Below are 13,556 nucleotides of genomic sequence, written 5' to 3'. Positions count from 1 at the left end.
GTGAAATATCCCTTTAACTCTGAGAGCATACAAATGGAACCAAATTGACTTGCAGAGTTAAAATAAAAATGGAGGATTTTACTGTGTTTATTCTTATACAACTGTGTATAGGCTTATACAACCAAGAAATTTTTCGGTTTTTCATTGGTTTGCTGTTTGCTGTCTACAAGTTCACAACGCGTTATGATGCGACGCCTTGTGAGCTTGTAGATGTACTATAGTTGTACGACCAAGTATTAATTAAGCAAAAGACAGAGGCGAGTATGGCTTCCTCCTGTTCATGATTAAGCAGCAATGAAATATTCATCACCATCATAGTGAACTGAGAATGTTACCCAGTTAGACAGACGCAAATAGACAGCCAGTCGTGACTACACTACACCTCTCTCTCTCTCTCTCTCTCTATCCGTGTGTGTGTGTGTGTGTGTGTGTGTGTGTGTGTGTGTGTGTGTGTGTGTGTGTGTGTGTGTGTGTGTGTGTGTGTGTGTGTGTGTCATATATATATATATATATATATATATATATCCGTCTCTCTACCAGTCCTTCCGAAACTCCTCTCTGGCTACAGTACACAGCAAAAAAGTGTACATTTTTACACAATGAAGCCTCCAGATTTTACAATGTGCCTCTTTCTCTTTTTCTTCAACATCCCTTAACATATTCTCACCAGTCTCATTTACTTCCTGAGCCTGGTCTCTCCTCTCCCTCTATTTTTTCTCTCTTTGTCTTCTTTCCTGCATGCACCTACTGTACAGTATCATACATCTTTTCCACAGCCTTGCTCCCTCGCCTCCTCCCCTCTTCACTGCCTTTTCCTCCCAATTTTCAGCCTAAACACACACACACACACACACACACACACACACACACACACACACACACACACACACACACACACACACACACATACACACACATATTCACTCTCGGCAGGAGGCTGTCGTAGCACAGGTCTTCTGCAAGGGGACCGGTGGTATGACATGGTTCAGAGAGACAGAGGAGCACTTTTCTCCTCTTCTCAGACACGACCAGTGTCAGTCTGACCTTCTGCACTGTCAGCAGGTGAGCTCACATGCACGCACGCACGCGCGCGCGCGCGCGCACACAAACACACACACACACACACACACACACACACACACACACACACACACACACACACACACACACACACACACACACACACACACACACACACACACACACACACAGAGAGAGAGAGAGAGAGAGAGAGAGAGAGAGAGAGAGAGAGAGAGAGAGGCTATTTGCGCACCATGGCTGCCATGTGCTCAGGCGGGGGAAGAGTGAGGGGTATGCACACGGCGAGGGGAACCACACAGACCTGACATGTGAGTGGTTCTTTCGTGTTCCCTACAAGGCCACAGCAACTGTCCGCACACATCCATAAACACCCACCACTCCACACACACACGCACGCACGCACGCACGCACGCACGCACGCACGCACGCACGCACGCACGCACGCACGCACACACACACACACACACACACACACACACACACACACACACACACACACACACAGGTTTATTGTAATGTGCACTTGCCCAATGACCCTGGGGTGAACAATAGACACCCAACAACGCACACATACAATACTGTACTATACACAAACAAACACAGATGACAAACTCCACATGCACGATACTTCATGTTGAGAGACGTCGAGTAGGACAAGTGCAATGTCTATCAAATGTCTAGTTCCACACAGAGGCAGGTGATAGAGAAGCAAACACACCCACAAAACACACACATGGCATGTGCATACGAAGACCTGGCCCACATACTCATGACAGGTGACAGCCAGGTGAGCCAGATGGTTCCTGAAGTGCAAATCATGAGAGTCGGTGACAGCCTTTTCATTTCAAGGACCCCCACTTGATATGATTTTTTTTGTATCTCTGGGACCCAAAGTTACACTGTTAAATCCTCAATGTTTATTGAACTCTGAGTGTGTAGGCCAACTATCAGTCATTTAGTTGAGGACCCTCTGAACCCACAAGGACCGCTTGGGGTCCCCGGACTCCACGTTAAGAACCAGTGAAATATAGGCTGTCAGATTCTTTCACTGTCTCATAGGCTGCTTTCAGCAAGCTTTCCGTTTTCTATGTATAGCTACCCTATTAGCATATTGTAGTTAATAGCAGCAACCACTCCTAGCATGTTTTTAGAACGGAAAACAAGGGTCCGATTTGTTTTTAAACGTATAAGTTTGAGTTGCAGTGCATGTTATATTTCTAAACTTTGGGTTTTTTCCTTCTATCTTTGAATTGAATTCTACTGTGTAGTTTAATGAATTAGTTTGACATTCCTCAACATTGTCATTGTTGTAATACAGCATTAGAGGAAACATACAAAAGGACACACAAAATGACTAAAGATTTACTCCTTTTTTGAGTCATTAGTCATGTAATAGACTGCTCGCTAAGTTCCGACCACCCACCACTCCGCCACCAGACTTTGACAGGTTTCTCATTGATTTGAATGGGAATATCCTGTATTTTCCACATCAAATATTTGTACATGTTTGGACCCCGCCAACAAGGCCTGCAGTATGCACTGTAAAGAATATGTGGTGTGGAAAGTGTGCTGTGCTTTTACTGTTGCAGAACATATCACGCAAATAATTTCACTCCAAATAATGCAGAACTTGCATTTAATTCAGCAAGTTTGGGAGCTGGAGAAAGCCCAATGAGCGATTCAGTTAATATGAAAACTCCAGCAGCAATACAGTAACTACCAATCTGTATGAAGACAGGATCAGCTCAGTGTCAGCTGGCTAGCGTGGGTGCATCACAGCAAGAGGAAGCAAGGGCATGCCTCTTAAAAATAATTGGTGGTGTGCAGTTGTTGGCAAGACAGGGTTTAGCTCTCAGGGGCTCTAATGCGAGAGAAATCTTGATCTAGTACTACTTACAGTAGGTATAAACCACCTGGCATGAAGACCCATGCCAGGTGGTTGGCAAGTAAAAAGGATGGTTACACGTCAGGAACTATTCAAAATGTTTTCCGTAACTTGATCCCCTCCATTGTTAGAGAGATTGCTTACAAGATTAAATCAGTTCCACACTTGCAGTTATCCATAATCAGGGGTGTAGTGCTAAATTTAGAAGTTGGGTTCTGAACTTTGCGAGTTGTGTCTTCAGGTATTCTGGATTTAGAAGTTAGGAGCGCATCAATACTGCTTTTTTTCCCCCCAGTCATTGTGGATTTAGAAGTTAAGAGCGCATATAGTATACTGCCCCCCCCCCCCACCCCTCTATACCAAAACTCTTCACCAAATCTACAAGCTGAGCTTGTAGATCTGCTAGTTTTGGCTAATTTACCTCCAGAATATGAATCCTGGGGTTCAAGTGGATAATCAATTGACCAAAACCGAAATCCTATTATATTTATAATGCACTCCCCAGGAAACGAACAAGAGGCATTGTGCGTAAGATAATGTTGACCATGATTTGGTTGTATTGGTCTGTATGAGGTTTCAGTGACCACTGGAGAAAATCTGGCAAGGGTGGTGAAGGGTGTATTGCTACACCTCAAGTTTCACATCAGGCCAGGCGTATGATGGAGCAGAAAACAGGACTGCTAAATATTCAGGGACACAGGCTGCTAAATATTCAGGGGCACAAGCCATCATTCAAAGACAACAACCGCTTGCTCAATGTGTGCTCTGTGGTTCCATACATTCAGAACTCAGAGCATAGCATTTTTGTCCTCAGAGAACTAACAGAGTTAGTTCAGTCAGAACCAATATTATAGACCGAATATATATTGAACAAATATATAGAATGAGAATACAAGAGTGGATGTAATATTTTATCTTGGCGTTCTTGCTCTGATATTTTTTTCCCTGCTCACCACAATTTAGACAACCATCATTAACCATTAAGAACAGGGAGATAGATATATCATAACAACCCCCCATGGGGAACAGACCAATAGCAGAGCCCACTGGTGGTGCTGGGGTGGTGGTGGGAGCAAACGCAGCATGATAACAACCATAACACACAAGCGGAAGGAACGCAGACTTTAGGTGAGCTTAAATAACCCACCCGATTTGACAGCTGATTGCCACGTCAGTGAATGACGTATGGATCTTGCATGACGCTGTATACAGCCACATATTAATGAGCATACATGTAACCTCTCGAGTGTATGCTGCCTGCCTGAACTAACTCGCAGGCTACGTATCCTTTTCGGCAAGCCTACAAAAGCCGAAAACTAGCTTAAGGGCACGCTCCCACCGCACTTTTATTTTACCTCTGGGGCGGAATCTGCCAATGCTTTGTCAATGCAAATGCATGGATTCTTGGAAAAAATCCGCAAGACCATGAATCCACGCATTTGCAAAAAAAAAATGCGGTGGGAGCGAGCCCTAAGGGCGCGCTCTCACCAAAAGTTGGCTGGCCACTGTTAAACGCAGGTTGTGCGCGGCCACAGTTTTTTGCAGCCAGCGGATTCTAGGAAAACGCTGTGACGCACCTGTCACTCACATTCAAGACCGTCCCCGTAGCCCGCACCACCACTAGACACTAGCCACTAGACAAAAAAATTGAGTTGGTACAACTGAGGTTCAGGAGGTTGACCAAGGAGAAGACAACCAATCACTTCTCTGCCCATGCCAACCAGTGCCAGCCACTCACCTATCTCCAACCAAGCAGACAACCACTCCCCTGCCAACTACCGGGGTATTTAAACCCAGCTTTCAAAAATGGCGGCGTGCTAGTTTCTTGTAACCCTCCCTCCCTCCCTCTGTTTTTCTACCTCTATCCTATTCTACAGGTTCCAGGCGGGGTCCCTAATCTACCTCTGCACGGCTAACGCCTCGGACCCCTAAGCCAAAGTATCTGGGTCCACGACCCCCCGGAACCTCCTCCCAATCACGCCTGCCTTCCCATGACCAATGCTCTTGACCATCTAAAGGCCCGTTCAAAGTCCCTAGATGGGTCTTTAACGTGCGTCAGGCGGTACGGGATTCCGTCCGTTCTTTACGGACACATGCATGGTCGCTCAGGAGAGAGAGATTGCACGTACCCAATGTTGCCATGTCTGCTTATTATAAGCGACTTTGGGCTTATTTTTCTGTATAGTTGCTTGTAAACAAACAAGCAATTTTTTATTGGTGGTTGCGGTTTTATTTGGGCTTGTTTCTAAAGTGTAGTTGCTTATTTGGGCCAATTATTATTTAAACCATTCTCTAATATATATTGTAGATCTGCTATTTTCATATGCAGTGGTGTAAACGTTGTAACTAAGTACATTTACTTGTACTGTACTTAAGTAAATGTTGAGGTAATTGTACTTTACTTGAGTATTTCCAATTTCCAATACTTTTACTTTTACTCCACTACATCTCAGAGGCAAATATTGTACTTTTACTCCACTACAATTATTTGATAACTTTAGTTACTAGTTACTTTTCAGATATAAATGATGATATTATGAAACATACATCAACCACTTTAGCCCTATTTTATACATAAGCTATTTGAAAATAGCCGATCTACAAGCTCGTAGCTTGTAGATCTGCTATTTTCAAACATTTTTGTACTTTTACTTTTGATACTTTAAGTATTCTGATACCAATACTTTTGTACTTTTACTCAAGTACATTTTTAATTCCAAACTTTTACTTGTAACAGAGTACTTCTGCATTGGAGTAGTGATACTTTTACTTAAGTAAAACATTTGAGTACTTTTTCCACCACTGTTCATATGTGGCCAAGTCGATTCTTTTGGGCTTGTTTTCATAGACCTGGTTACTTATTTCTCTCACAAAGTCTGGCAACAGGTTACAATGCCATGAAACTAGCATTGTAGCCCAGTGGTACAACAGGCAAAACGTAGCGAACGTGCGTCGGCCTGACGGTGAATGTCGACTGAACGGACGGAAAAACGGGAGCCGTAACTGACGGAGGGGGAGTAAAAAACGACAACGCAAGGAGCGCCGGCGCTCCTTGCGTATCCTTACGTCCGACTATGAATGATACTTAAGCCGCACACTACACGCTTGCGTGTAGTGATGACCTTAGAAGATCACGCCAGCACCCTAATGCCATTCTCGGGCCCTTGACCATCTAAGCCGCACACTCCACGCTTGCGTGTTGTGATGACCTTAGATGACCACGTGCTCCAGAATGTCATATCCCCGCCCGTGGCCATCTAAGCCGCACACTCCACGCTTGCGTGTAGTGATGACCTTAGATGACCACGCTGGCCCCCCATGCTGTTCGTGCTCTTGGCCACCTAAGCCGCACACTCCACGCTTGCGTGGAGTGATGACCTTAGATGACCATTTCGCACTCAGCTTATTGGCCGTTTATGCCGCACATCCCATACTGCCCGTGCGACGCTCACATAAACAACAATACCACAACAGCGTAAGATGTTGTTCGTGCCCGTGGCCATCTAAGCCGCACACTCCACGCTTGCGTGTAGTGATGACCTTAGATGACCATTCCGCACTCTGCATCCATGACCGTTTATGCCGCACGTCCCATGCAACGCATGCGACGCGCCCATAAACGATCATACTCCTGGGTTTTTCAATAAACAACCTAAACCTATTTTTGTCTTATGTTTGGTCTTTCCTAGTGAAAATGTCTTTGCACTGTACATCTACATACACATTCAGATTTAAAATATAAAGTACTTACCCCATGGCCACGGATGTTACAATCATGTACGGACCCTCATAAGTATCCGTATCTTCCGTATTGTTCAATAAAAAGCATTTTAATCCAATCAGTGGTCATTTTCTCCGTATGCTTTCAACTGCGCGACCCTAGCGGTTAAGAGGTGTATTGCACTGTTGGTACATTATAAAATGGCCACCAATCGGATTAAAATGCTTTTTATTGAACAATACGGAAGATACGGGTACTTATGAGGGCCCGTACATGATTGTAAAATCCGTGGCCATGGGGTAAGCACTTTATATTTTAAATCTGAATGTGTATGTAGATGTACGAACCCCAAGTGCACAAATCATAAAGTACTGGGTGAGATGCAACAGCTACAACCAGTTGGTCCACTGAGAGCACCATGTTGCTTCCTGAGTCTTGGGACGGTCCGCCTTCGACTCACCCGATTGGACAGAGGGGGAAAATCAGCTCCTGCCTCCAGCAGTTTTATGCTTCTTCGTGTAGAGCGGATAAACGCAAGGTCTGCGCGATAAGCGGAAAAATCTGCTCTTGCGTGAATCCACGTATTTGCATTGACAAAGCATTGGCAGATTCTGCCCCAGAGGTAAAATAAAAGTGCGGTGGGAGCGCGCCCTAAAGGAGTAGTTCACCCCAAAAAATACTTATTTTCTATCAAATTCACACCCCTTGACATTCATGATGTTTTAGTTTTTGTCGCATTCCAAAGCAAATCATTTGATGACCGGCGGAGTCTCCAGTAGGAGACTCGAAAAGTCTCCATCGAGTCTCATACCGGAGACTCCGCCGGTCATCAAATTATTGGCTTAGGAATGCAACAAAAACTAAAAAATGAATTCAAGGCTTCATGGGGTGTGTAATTGATAGAAAATAAGTCATTTTTGGGTGAACTATTCCTTTAAACACCCGTGATACCAATGATACAAGGCAAACGGATGGATATCTTTCTGGCAGTTGTAGCCAACTTGGTGCCTGCGAGCACCTGGTCACCCACAGGGCGTCAATGAGGTGCCCGCAGGGTATGTTCTAAAAATAGCATGTCACCAGTAGAGCATGGCCTAATAGCCTAAATTGTCGTTTTTTCAATAACACTTGAATGAATGTAGACAATAACTAGTTAACATTGCATATAAACTACTTATTATGTATATACAATGTATAACTTTGAACGGCCAGACTGAGTCACAACAGTTTAAAGTTTAAGGGAAACGCTAAAACTAGGGAGGGAATGTGAGTACTACAGAACAGTTCTCCAAAGTCTAGTGGTGTAAAGTAACTGAGTACAGTATTTTAGTACTTTTACTTTTGGTACTTTAAGTACATTTTGATACCAATACTTTTGTACTTTTACTCAAGTCATTTTTTAATTCCGGACCGAATACTTGTAACAGAGTACTTCTGCATTGCAGTACAGATACTTTTACTTAAGTAAAACATTTGAGTGATTTTTCCACCCCTGCTAAGGTCCTTGATGTTGTGGATATGCAGATTAGAGAATGGTTAGAGCAGGAAGGAATGAGAATGATCAAAAAGCTGGAGCAAGTGTTCTGAATTGGAGAGGTACACGGTGTTGTCCAAAAGTACCCAGAGCTCAATCCAGAATGCCTGGAGACACAAGTAGAAAGGTTTAGAACCAAGTACAGTATAACTTCCAGTCCAGCATTGAGGTTGTTGGTATTCTTCATAGGATATGTCCAGAGGTGCGTGACCTCTTTGATCAAGTTGTAACACTTGGGAGATGGTTGATTGTTGTCCAGTGGTGGAAAGTAACCAAGTACATTTACTCAAGTACAAATCTGAGGATTTTTTTTTACTTTAATGGAGTATTTTCAAATTTTAATATTACTTCTACTTCACTACATCTCAGAGGCAAATATTGTACTTTTACTCCACTACAGTTATTTGAAAAGTTACTTTGTAGATTTCGATAATTATTACAAAACATGCATTAACCACTTCATCCCTATATACTTTGGCCATTTGAAAATAGGTGATCTACAAGCTCACAACGTGTCGTTTTGCTATTTTCAAAATATAATATTTTTAAATTTGGAACACTTGTGAAATGGGTCATTCTGCACATAATGAGTACTTTTAGTACTTTAAGTATATTTTGATTCCAATACTTTAGTATTTTTACTCAAGTCAATTTTGAATACTGGATTTGTACTTGTAGAGTATTCCTACATTGAGGTATTGATACTTTTACTTAAGAAAAGAATGTAGTACTTCATCCACCACTGTTGTTGTCCCAGTGGCATTAGGTGAAGCGGAGAGATGGTTCAGTGGGCTCGAGACATGGCTCCATGCAGAGCACTATGACACAAGCATGACTGAACAGTGTGGCTGTGTGTGCCATATTCATTCAAAAAATCGTATTCATAAGGAAAAAAGGCTGTAGAACAGGAAGGCATTTGCCAAGAATTTGCTTCACGTAAAGACAACAGAAGGATCACCTTTCGATTTTTTTGAGCAAGTGTTAGGACATTTTTGCCTTTGCTTAATAAAAAAAAATCAGGGGCATGTTCATACTGAAACATTTCTCCCCGTAATTGTATTTTAAAGGGCAACAATACAAAGCAATAAGGACAAGTTTGCTTTTTGATATCTTACTAATTATGTTTTTGTAATGTGAAAGCTACAGTGTTCTAGCCAATTTCACCCAGTGACACTCGTGTAACACAGGGTTAGGCAGCAGGGGACAGATTGGCAGGATTCTTGGGTTAACAAGCTCTTTATATTGTCCAGTGGATACAGACTTATACAGTTATGCTAGTTGTCATGCCGTGGAATAAACTGATGAAGTACAGACTGTAATGCGACATACTGTAGTTCCCCAGAGCAGTATCAAAGGTCAGACAGTGGACTTGGTAACCACCTATAGATATCTGGGTAGTGGGTACCTATCGACAACCACCTGAAATTAGATTGTAATACTAAAATATTGTGCAAGAAAGGCCAGCAGCACTCTTCTGTCCAAGGAAGCTGGATACATTTCAGATTGACAAGACCGATGATTTTGTTTTATAGAGTTTTTATAGAGTCTGTAATCTCACCTATTTCATCTTGTTTAATCCATGTTTTATTCGTTTATTTTATGCGTTTTGAATTATTCTGTGAAGCACACTTTCAAAATTGTTTTGAAAGGTGCAATACAAATAGAGCTTTTTCTTCTTTGCTGTGGACACTGATCGTGTGTGTTGTGGTGTAGCGTATGTTTTTATCTTGTTGTTTTTATGTTTTTGTGTTTTTATGCTGCTGTAACACAAATCACCCATCTTGGTACAAATAAACTTCACCTTGACCTTGAGAGGAACAGACAGGGGAGAGGACATGTACTGTCTAGAAATAAGCTCTTCCTGACTCCTGAGTGTGTGTGGGGATGGCTGATTTATCCTGTGCACATCGATTAGCTTGATGCACAACAGGTGTGTAGTAACATCTAGCTGTGTCTTAATTAATTTCACTCAGGCCAGGTGTGACTACTTAAAGGTAGGGTACGTGATTTACTTTGGTTAAAATAAGTGTTAAATAGCTCTATTTTCTGATAGTACTCGTTGCTATAGACTAGAGTGTTTGTTCAGTAAAAGGAGTCTCATGTCTCTCCAGCTCTTTATTAAATAGAAAATGCATTTTCAGTGCTCTCTCCTGATTGGCTTAAATGTTGTCACCTACCTGAAAATGTACTATATTCTGTTTACTTAAGAGCTGGAGAGACCCCTGTGACCGAACAAACGCTCTGTAGCAATGATTACTATCAGTATAGTATAATACTTTAACCTTTTTAACAAAAAAACAAAAACAAAATATCACTTACCCTACCTTTAAGGCCTTGACTACACAACCTTAAAAAACGATCTCCACGATCTTTGTACACTACATGCGTAAACGCAGGAACGCATTGAAAATTACCGATTTGCAGCAGATTAGGAACGCATTATTTTGAACTGAATATTATTTGCATTTGGTGGTGAAGAAAATGAACCCCTGAATGTCTGTGTCATGAGTTTAATATGTCTCTGTTTTACACCACGCTGGCCTCCCAACAATGGAAAAAACGTTGATGCAGTGCCTGTAGGCCCTGTGTGACTACTCCAGATAAGACCGTCTATGGCTCCTCCAGTCGGACAATATTGTTGAAACAATGGTACAAAGCTAGACAAAGTTTAATAGGCTCTGTGACAATAGGCTTCAACAGCTCTGGCCTTTAGGACATCATATTGGGGCTTTGGAGATAATTCGGAACAATGGAGCTCCACTGGACACTGCTTTATCACGCTGTGCTGCACAGAGAGCTTTATTATAGAACCTGCCACAGGGCAGTACGTACCAGAAAATATAATAGAGCAAAAGGGCCTCTTGCTTCCTCTACTCCAGTGGTTCTCCCTAAACATTTTCATGTGAAGGACTCCCAAACTGATACGCATTAAGCCGCAGACCCCCATAAGAAAAGTTAGTTTAGGTACGGAATTCTACAACTGTCTATACTGTAGGTGGGAAGAGAGATCTGATGATTTGAACAGTCATTCTTATACAGTACATTCTCATTGTATCACCTTCTAGCTGGTGAAATTATAGTGACATTAACCACTTTCAACCTGACGTCCCTATATTTTGGACATGTCATACTGTATGCAAAAGTTCTCATAAATAGCGAATATAGCAGATCTACAAGCTCAGATCTGCAAGTTTTGCAATTTCTGAAATAGGGCTTAAGTGGTTACACTGTTCTGCATTTAGCTGGTTACCCGCTGGAACCCCCCCCCCCCCCTTCCCCACACACACTTTTAAAACTACTGGCCTATTCCCCTGTCTCCTCCTGCCCCCCCCACCCTCTTTCCCACCAAATACACCCAGCCCCCCCCGCCCGCCCCACGTTCCCTTGGTGGTTCGTACCCAGTATGGCCAGCACCATGCCATCCTTCAGCACCTCCATGGACCCGGAGCAGACGAAGAAGATGGCCTGCAGCGCATCGCCCTGCCTCAGGAGGTACTCCCCGGGCGCGCAGAAGGAGGTCTTGATGTGCAGTGAGAGAGAGCGCAGGCAGCCGCGGCTGGCCGAGGCGAACAGAGACAGCTCCAGGATCTCCTTGTTGAGGTGCAGGGCGATGTCGGAGCGCAGCTCGTCTGGGAAGTCCTTCAGCAACTGAGGGGGGGAGATCCAGAAGAAGAGAACAGTAGATGTAGAACTTTGGTAGAACCTCGCATTATAGAGCTAACAAAGTCCAAATATTTATCATTTTCTTTATGCTTCTATGCTCTGGGATCGAGGAATTGGAAGTAGTGATTCCATTCGCTCTTGTATGAAAAAAGGTCTCGCTGTTTTGGCTGTTTTGGCTGTTTTGGCAGTTAACTATCTGTTGTTGTTTTAGCGCATTGTATGTTGTCAAACCATTATTGTTCTGAGCTTTGAATTGCTTTGTTGGCTAATGGCCCCCCTCGCTGTTACAGCTATTAGCTAATCCATTAACGTCCCTGATGAGGGAGGGAGGGAGGGTAGACACCTGACACCACGCACAATATAATGAGCCACTGCATTCAATTGTTTGAACATGCACACAAACATACACACATGTTATGCAATTACACAACTAAACATACACAGGCACAGACAAGCCATATAGACACACCTCTTTGTTTGCGTGCTTCCTATTGTCTGTCCGCCTGTCTCTGTTTCATATGTACATACACACATACAGTACACATACTGTACACACAAGCACACATAATCCCAAACCACATCATCACAGTCCTACTTAATCATACGCGTCAAAGCTGCTCAGTTGATAGATAACTTTAAATCCTTAATAAAGACTTCTTCTCCCTGGCCTTCAGTGACAGCTGATGTAGCCCTGTCTTTCCTTTTGATAATGCTTGTTTGTTTGTGCTTATTCCTTGTATGCTAGTCAGCTTACATTGCATTGTTTGCTTTTTTATTTTTGTATTATTATTACCTGTACAGCACTTTGGTTGACCTGGTCATGTTAAGTGTGCTATATAAATAAACTTTGATTTAATACCTCACAATGTCAGTAGTCAGTCAGTCAGTCAGCAATTCAGTCAGTCAATCTGGCAGCAGTCAGTCTTTAATGCGACAAACATCTAGACTAGAGCTTGTCCTGTTGAGCTGATAAACGAGTCATCAGAGTTCGGTTAATCAACGTGACCATCAATTATTCATCTGTCTGGCATTAATCCATGTCACCCCGTCTAGCTACTGGGCGGGGCCAGACAGAATACCTGGCATTAAAGTGATCGTGTCATTGCTATTCCATTTGTTGAAGTGTATAAAAGTGGATGCATGCATATAGGTGGAATTAAATATTGATTGCTGTATGTCACCATTATAAGTGTCAAAAATAGAAGTTGATTACAAGAGGAAGCATAAAAAAGGAAATATTCAATGTTGTGAGTAATTCAACACGCACACATAAGCTGAGCCACAAAGTGACCAGCAAATCCTAACAGTCGTCCCTCTGCGATAGAAGGTACGTGTACCTCATTGGCATCGATGCCGTTGTTGACGGACCAGGTGGTCTGAAAGTACTCCAGCATGCGCTGCTTCAGGGTCTGGGGCAGGTGGTGGACCCGTATGAAGTCCTTGAGGTCTTTGGTTCTGGTGTGGTACAAGGACCAGCGCGAGTACATCCTCTGGATGATGGCCGTCACGTTACCAAACACCAGCGCGTGCATCAGCGCTGAATGCCAGGGAGGAAGTCAAGGGAGGAAGGAAGTGAGGAGGAATGGTGGATGAGGGATATAGAGAGAGGGAAATAAGGGGATGTCTGGATACTGACAAATTAGACTGGGTTGTCTTATGAAATATAAAATATTTCATTAATACAAAACTTTTGCTCCTAACATTAAAGGTGC

At 43.0% G+C, this 13,556-nt stretch overlaps 1 protein-coding gene across 1 annotated transcript in view; it reads right to left on the bottom strand.

Moving 5' to 3' along the window:
* Positions 1-13,556, bottom strand: part of kcnh8 (potassium voltage-gated channel, subfamily H (eag-related), member 8) — a gene marked incomplete at its 3' end in the record, with an annotated part of 87,354 nt that overhangs the window by 15,412 nt on the left and 58,386 nt on the right. The window contains exons 9-10 of the mRNA XM_084080380.1: positions 13,182-13,381; positions 11,580-11,829 (exon numbers count right to left, since the gene is read on the bottom strand). Of these exons, the coding sequence (XP_083936506.1) occupies positions 11,580-11,829; positions 13,182-13,381 (450 nt within the window). The remainder of the gene's footprint in view (positions 1-11,579; positions 11,830-13,181; positions 13,382-13,556) is intronic.

Source organism: Gymnoscopelus microlampas (assembly GCF_963454915.1).
Source record: "Gymnoscopelus microlampas genome assembly, chromosome: 15".
NCBI classification, from domain to species: Eukaryota; Metazoa; Chordata; class Actinopteri; order Myctophiformes; family Myctophidae; genus Gymnoscopelus; species Gymnoscopelus microlampas.
This window is presented reverse-complemented; position numbering and strand designations above follow the sequence as displayed.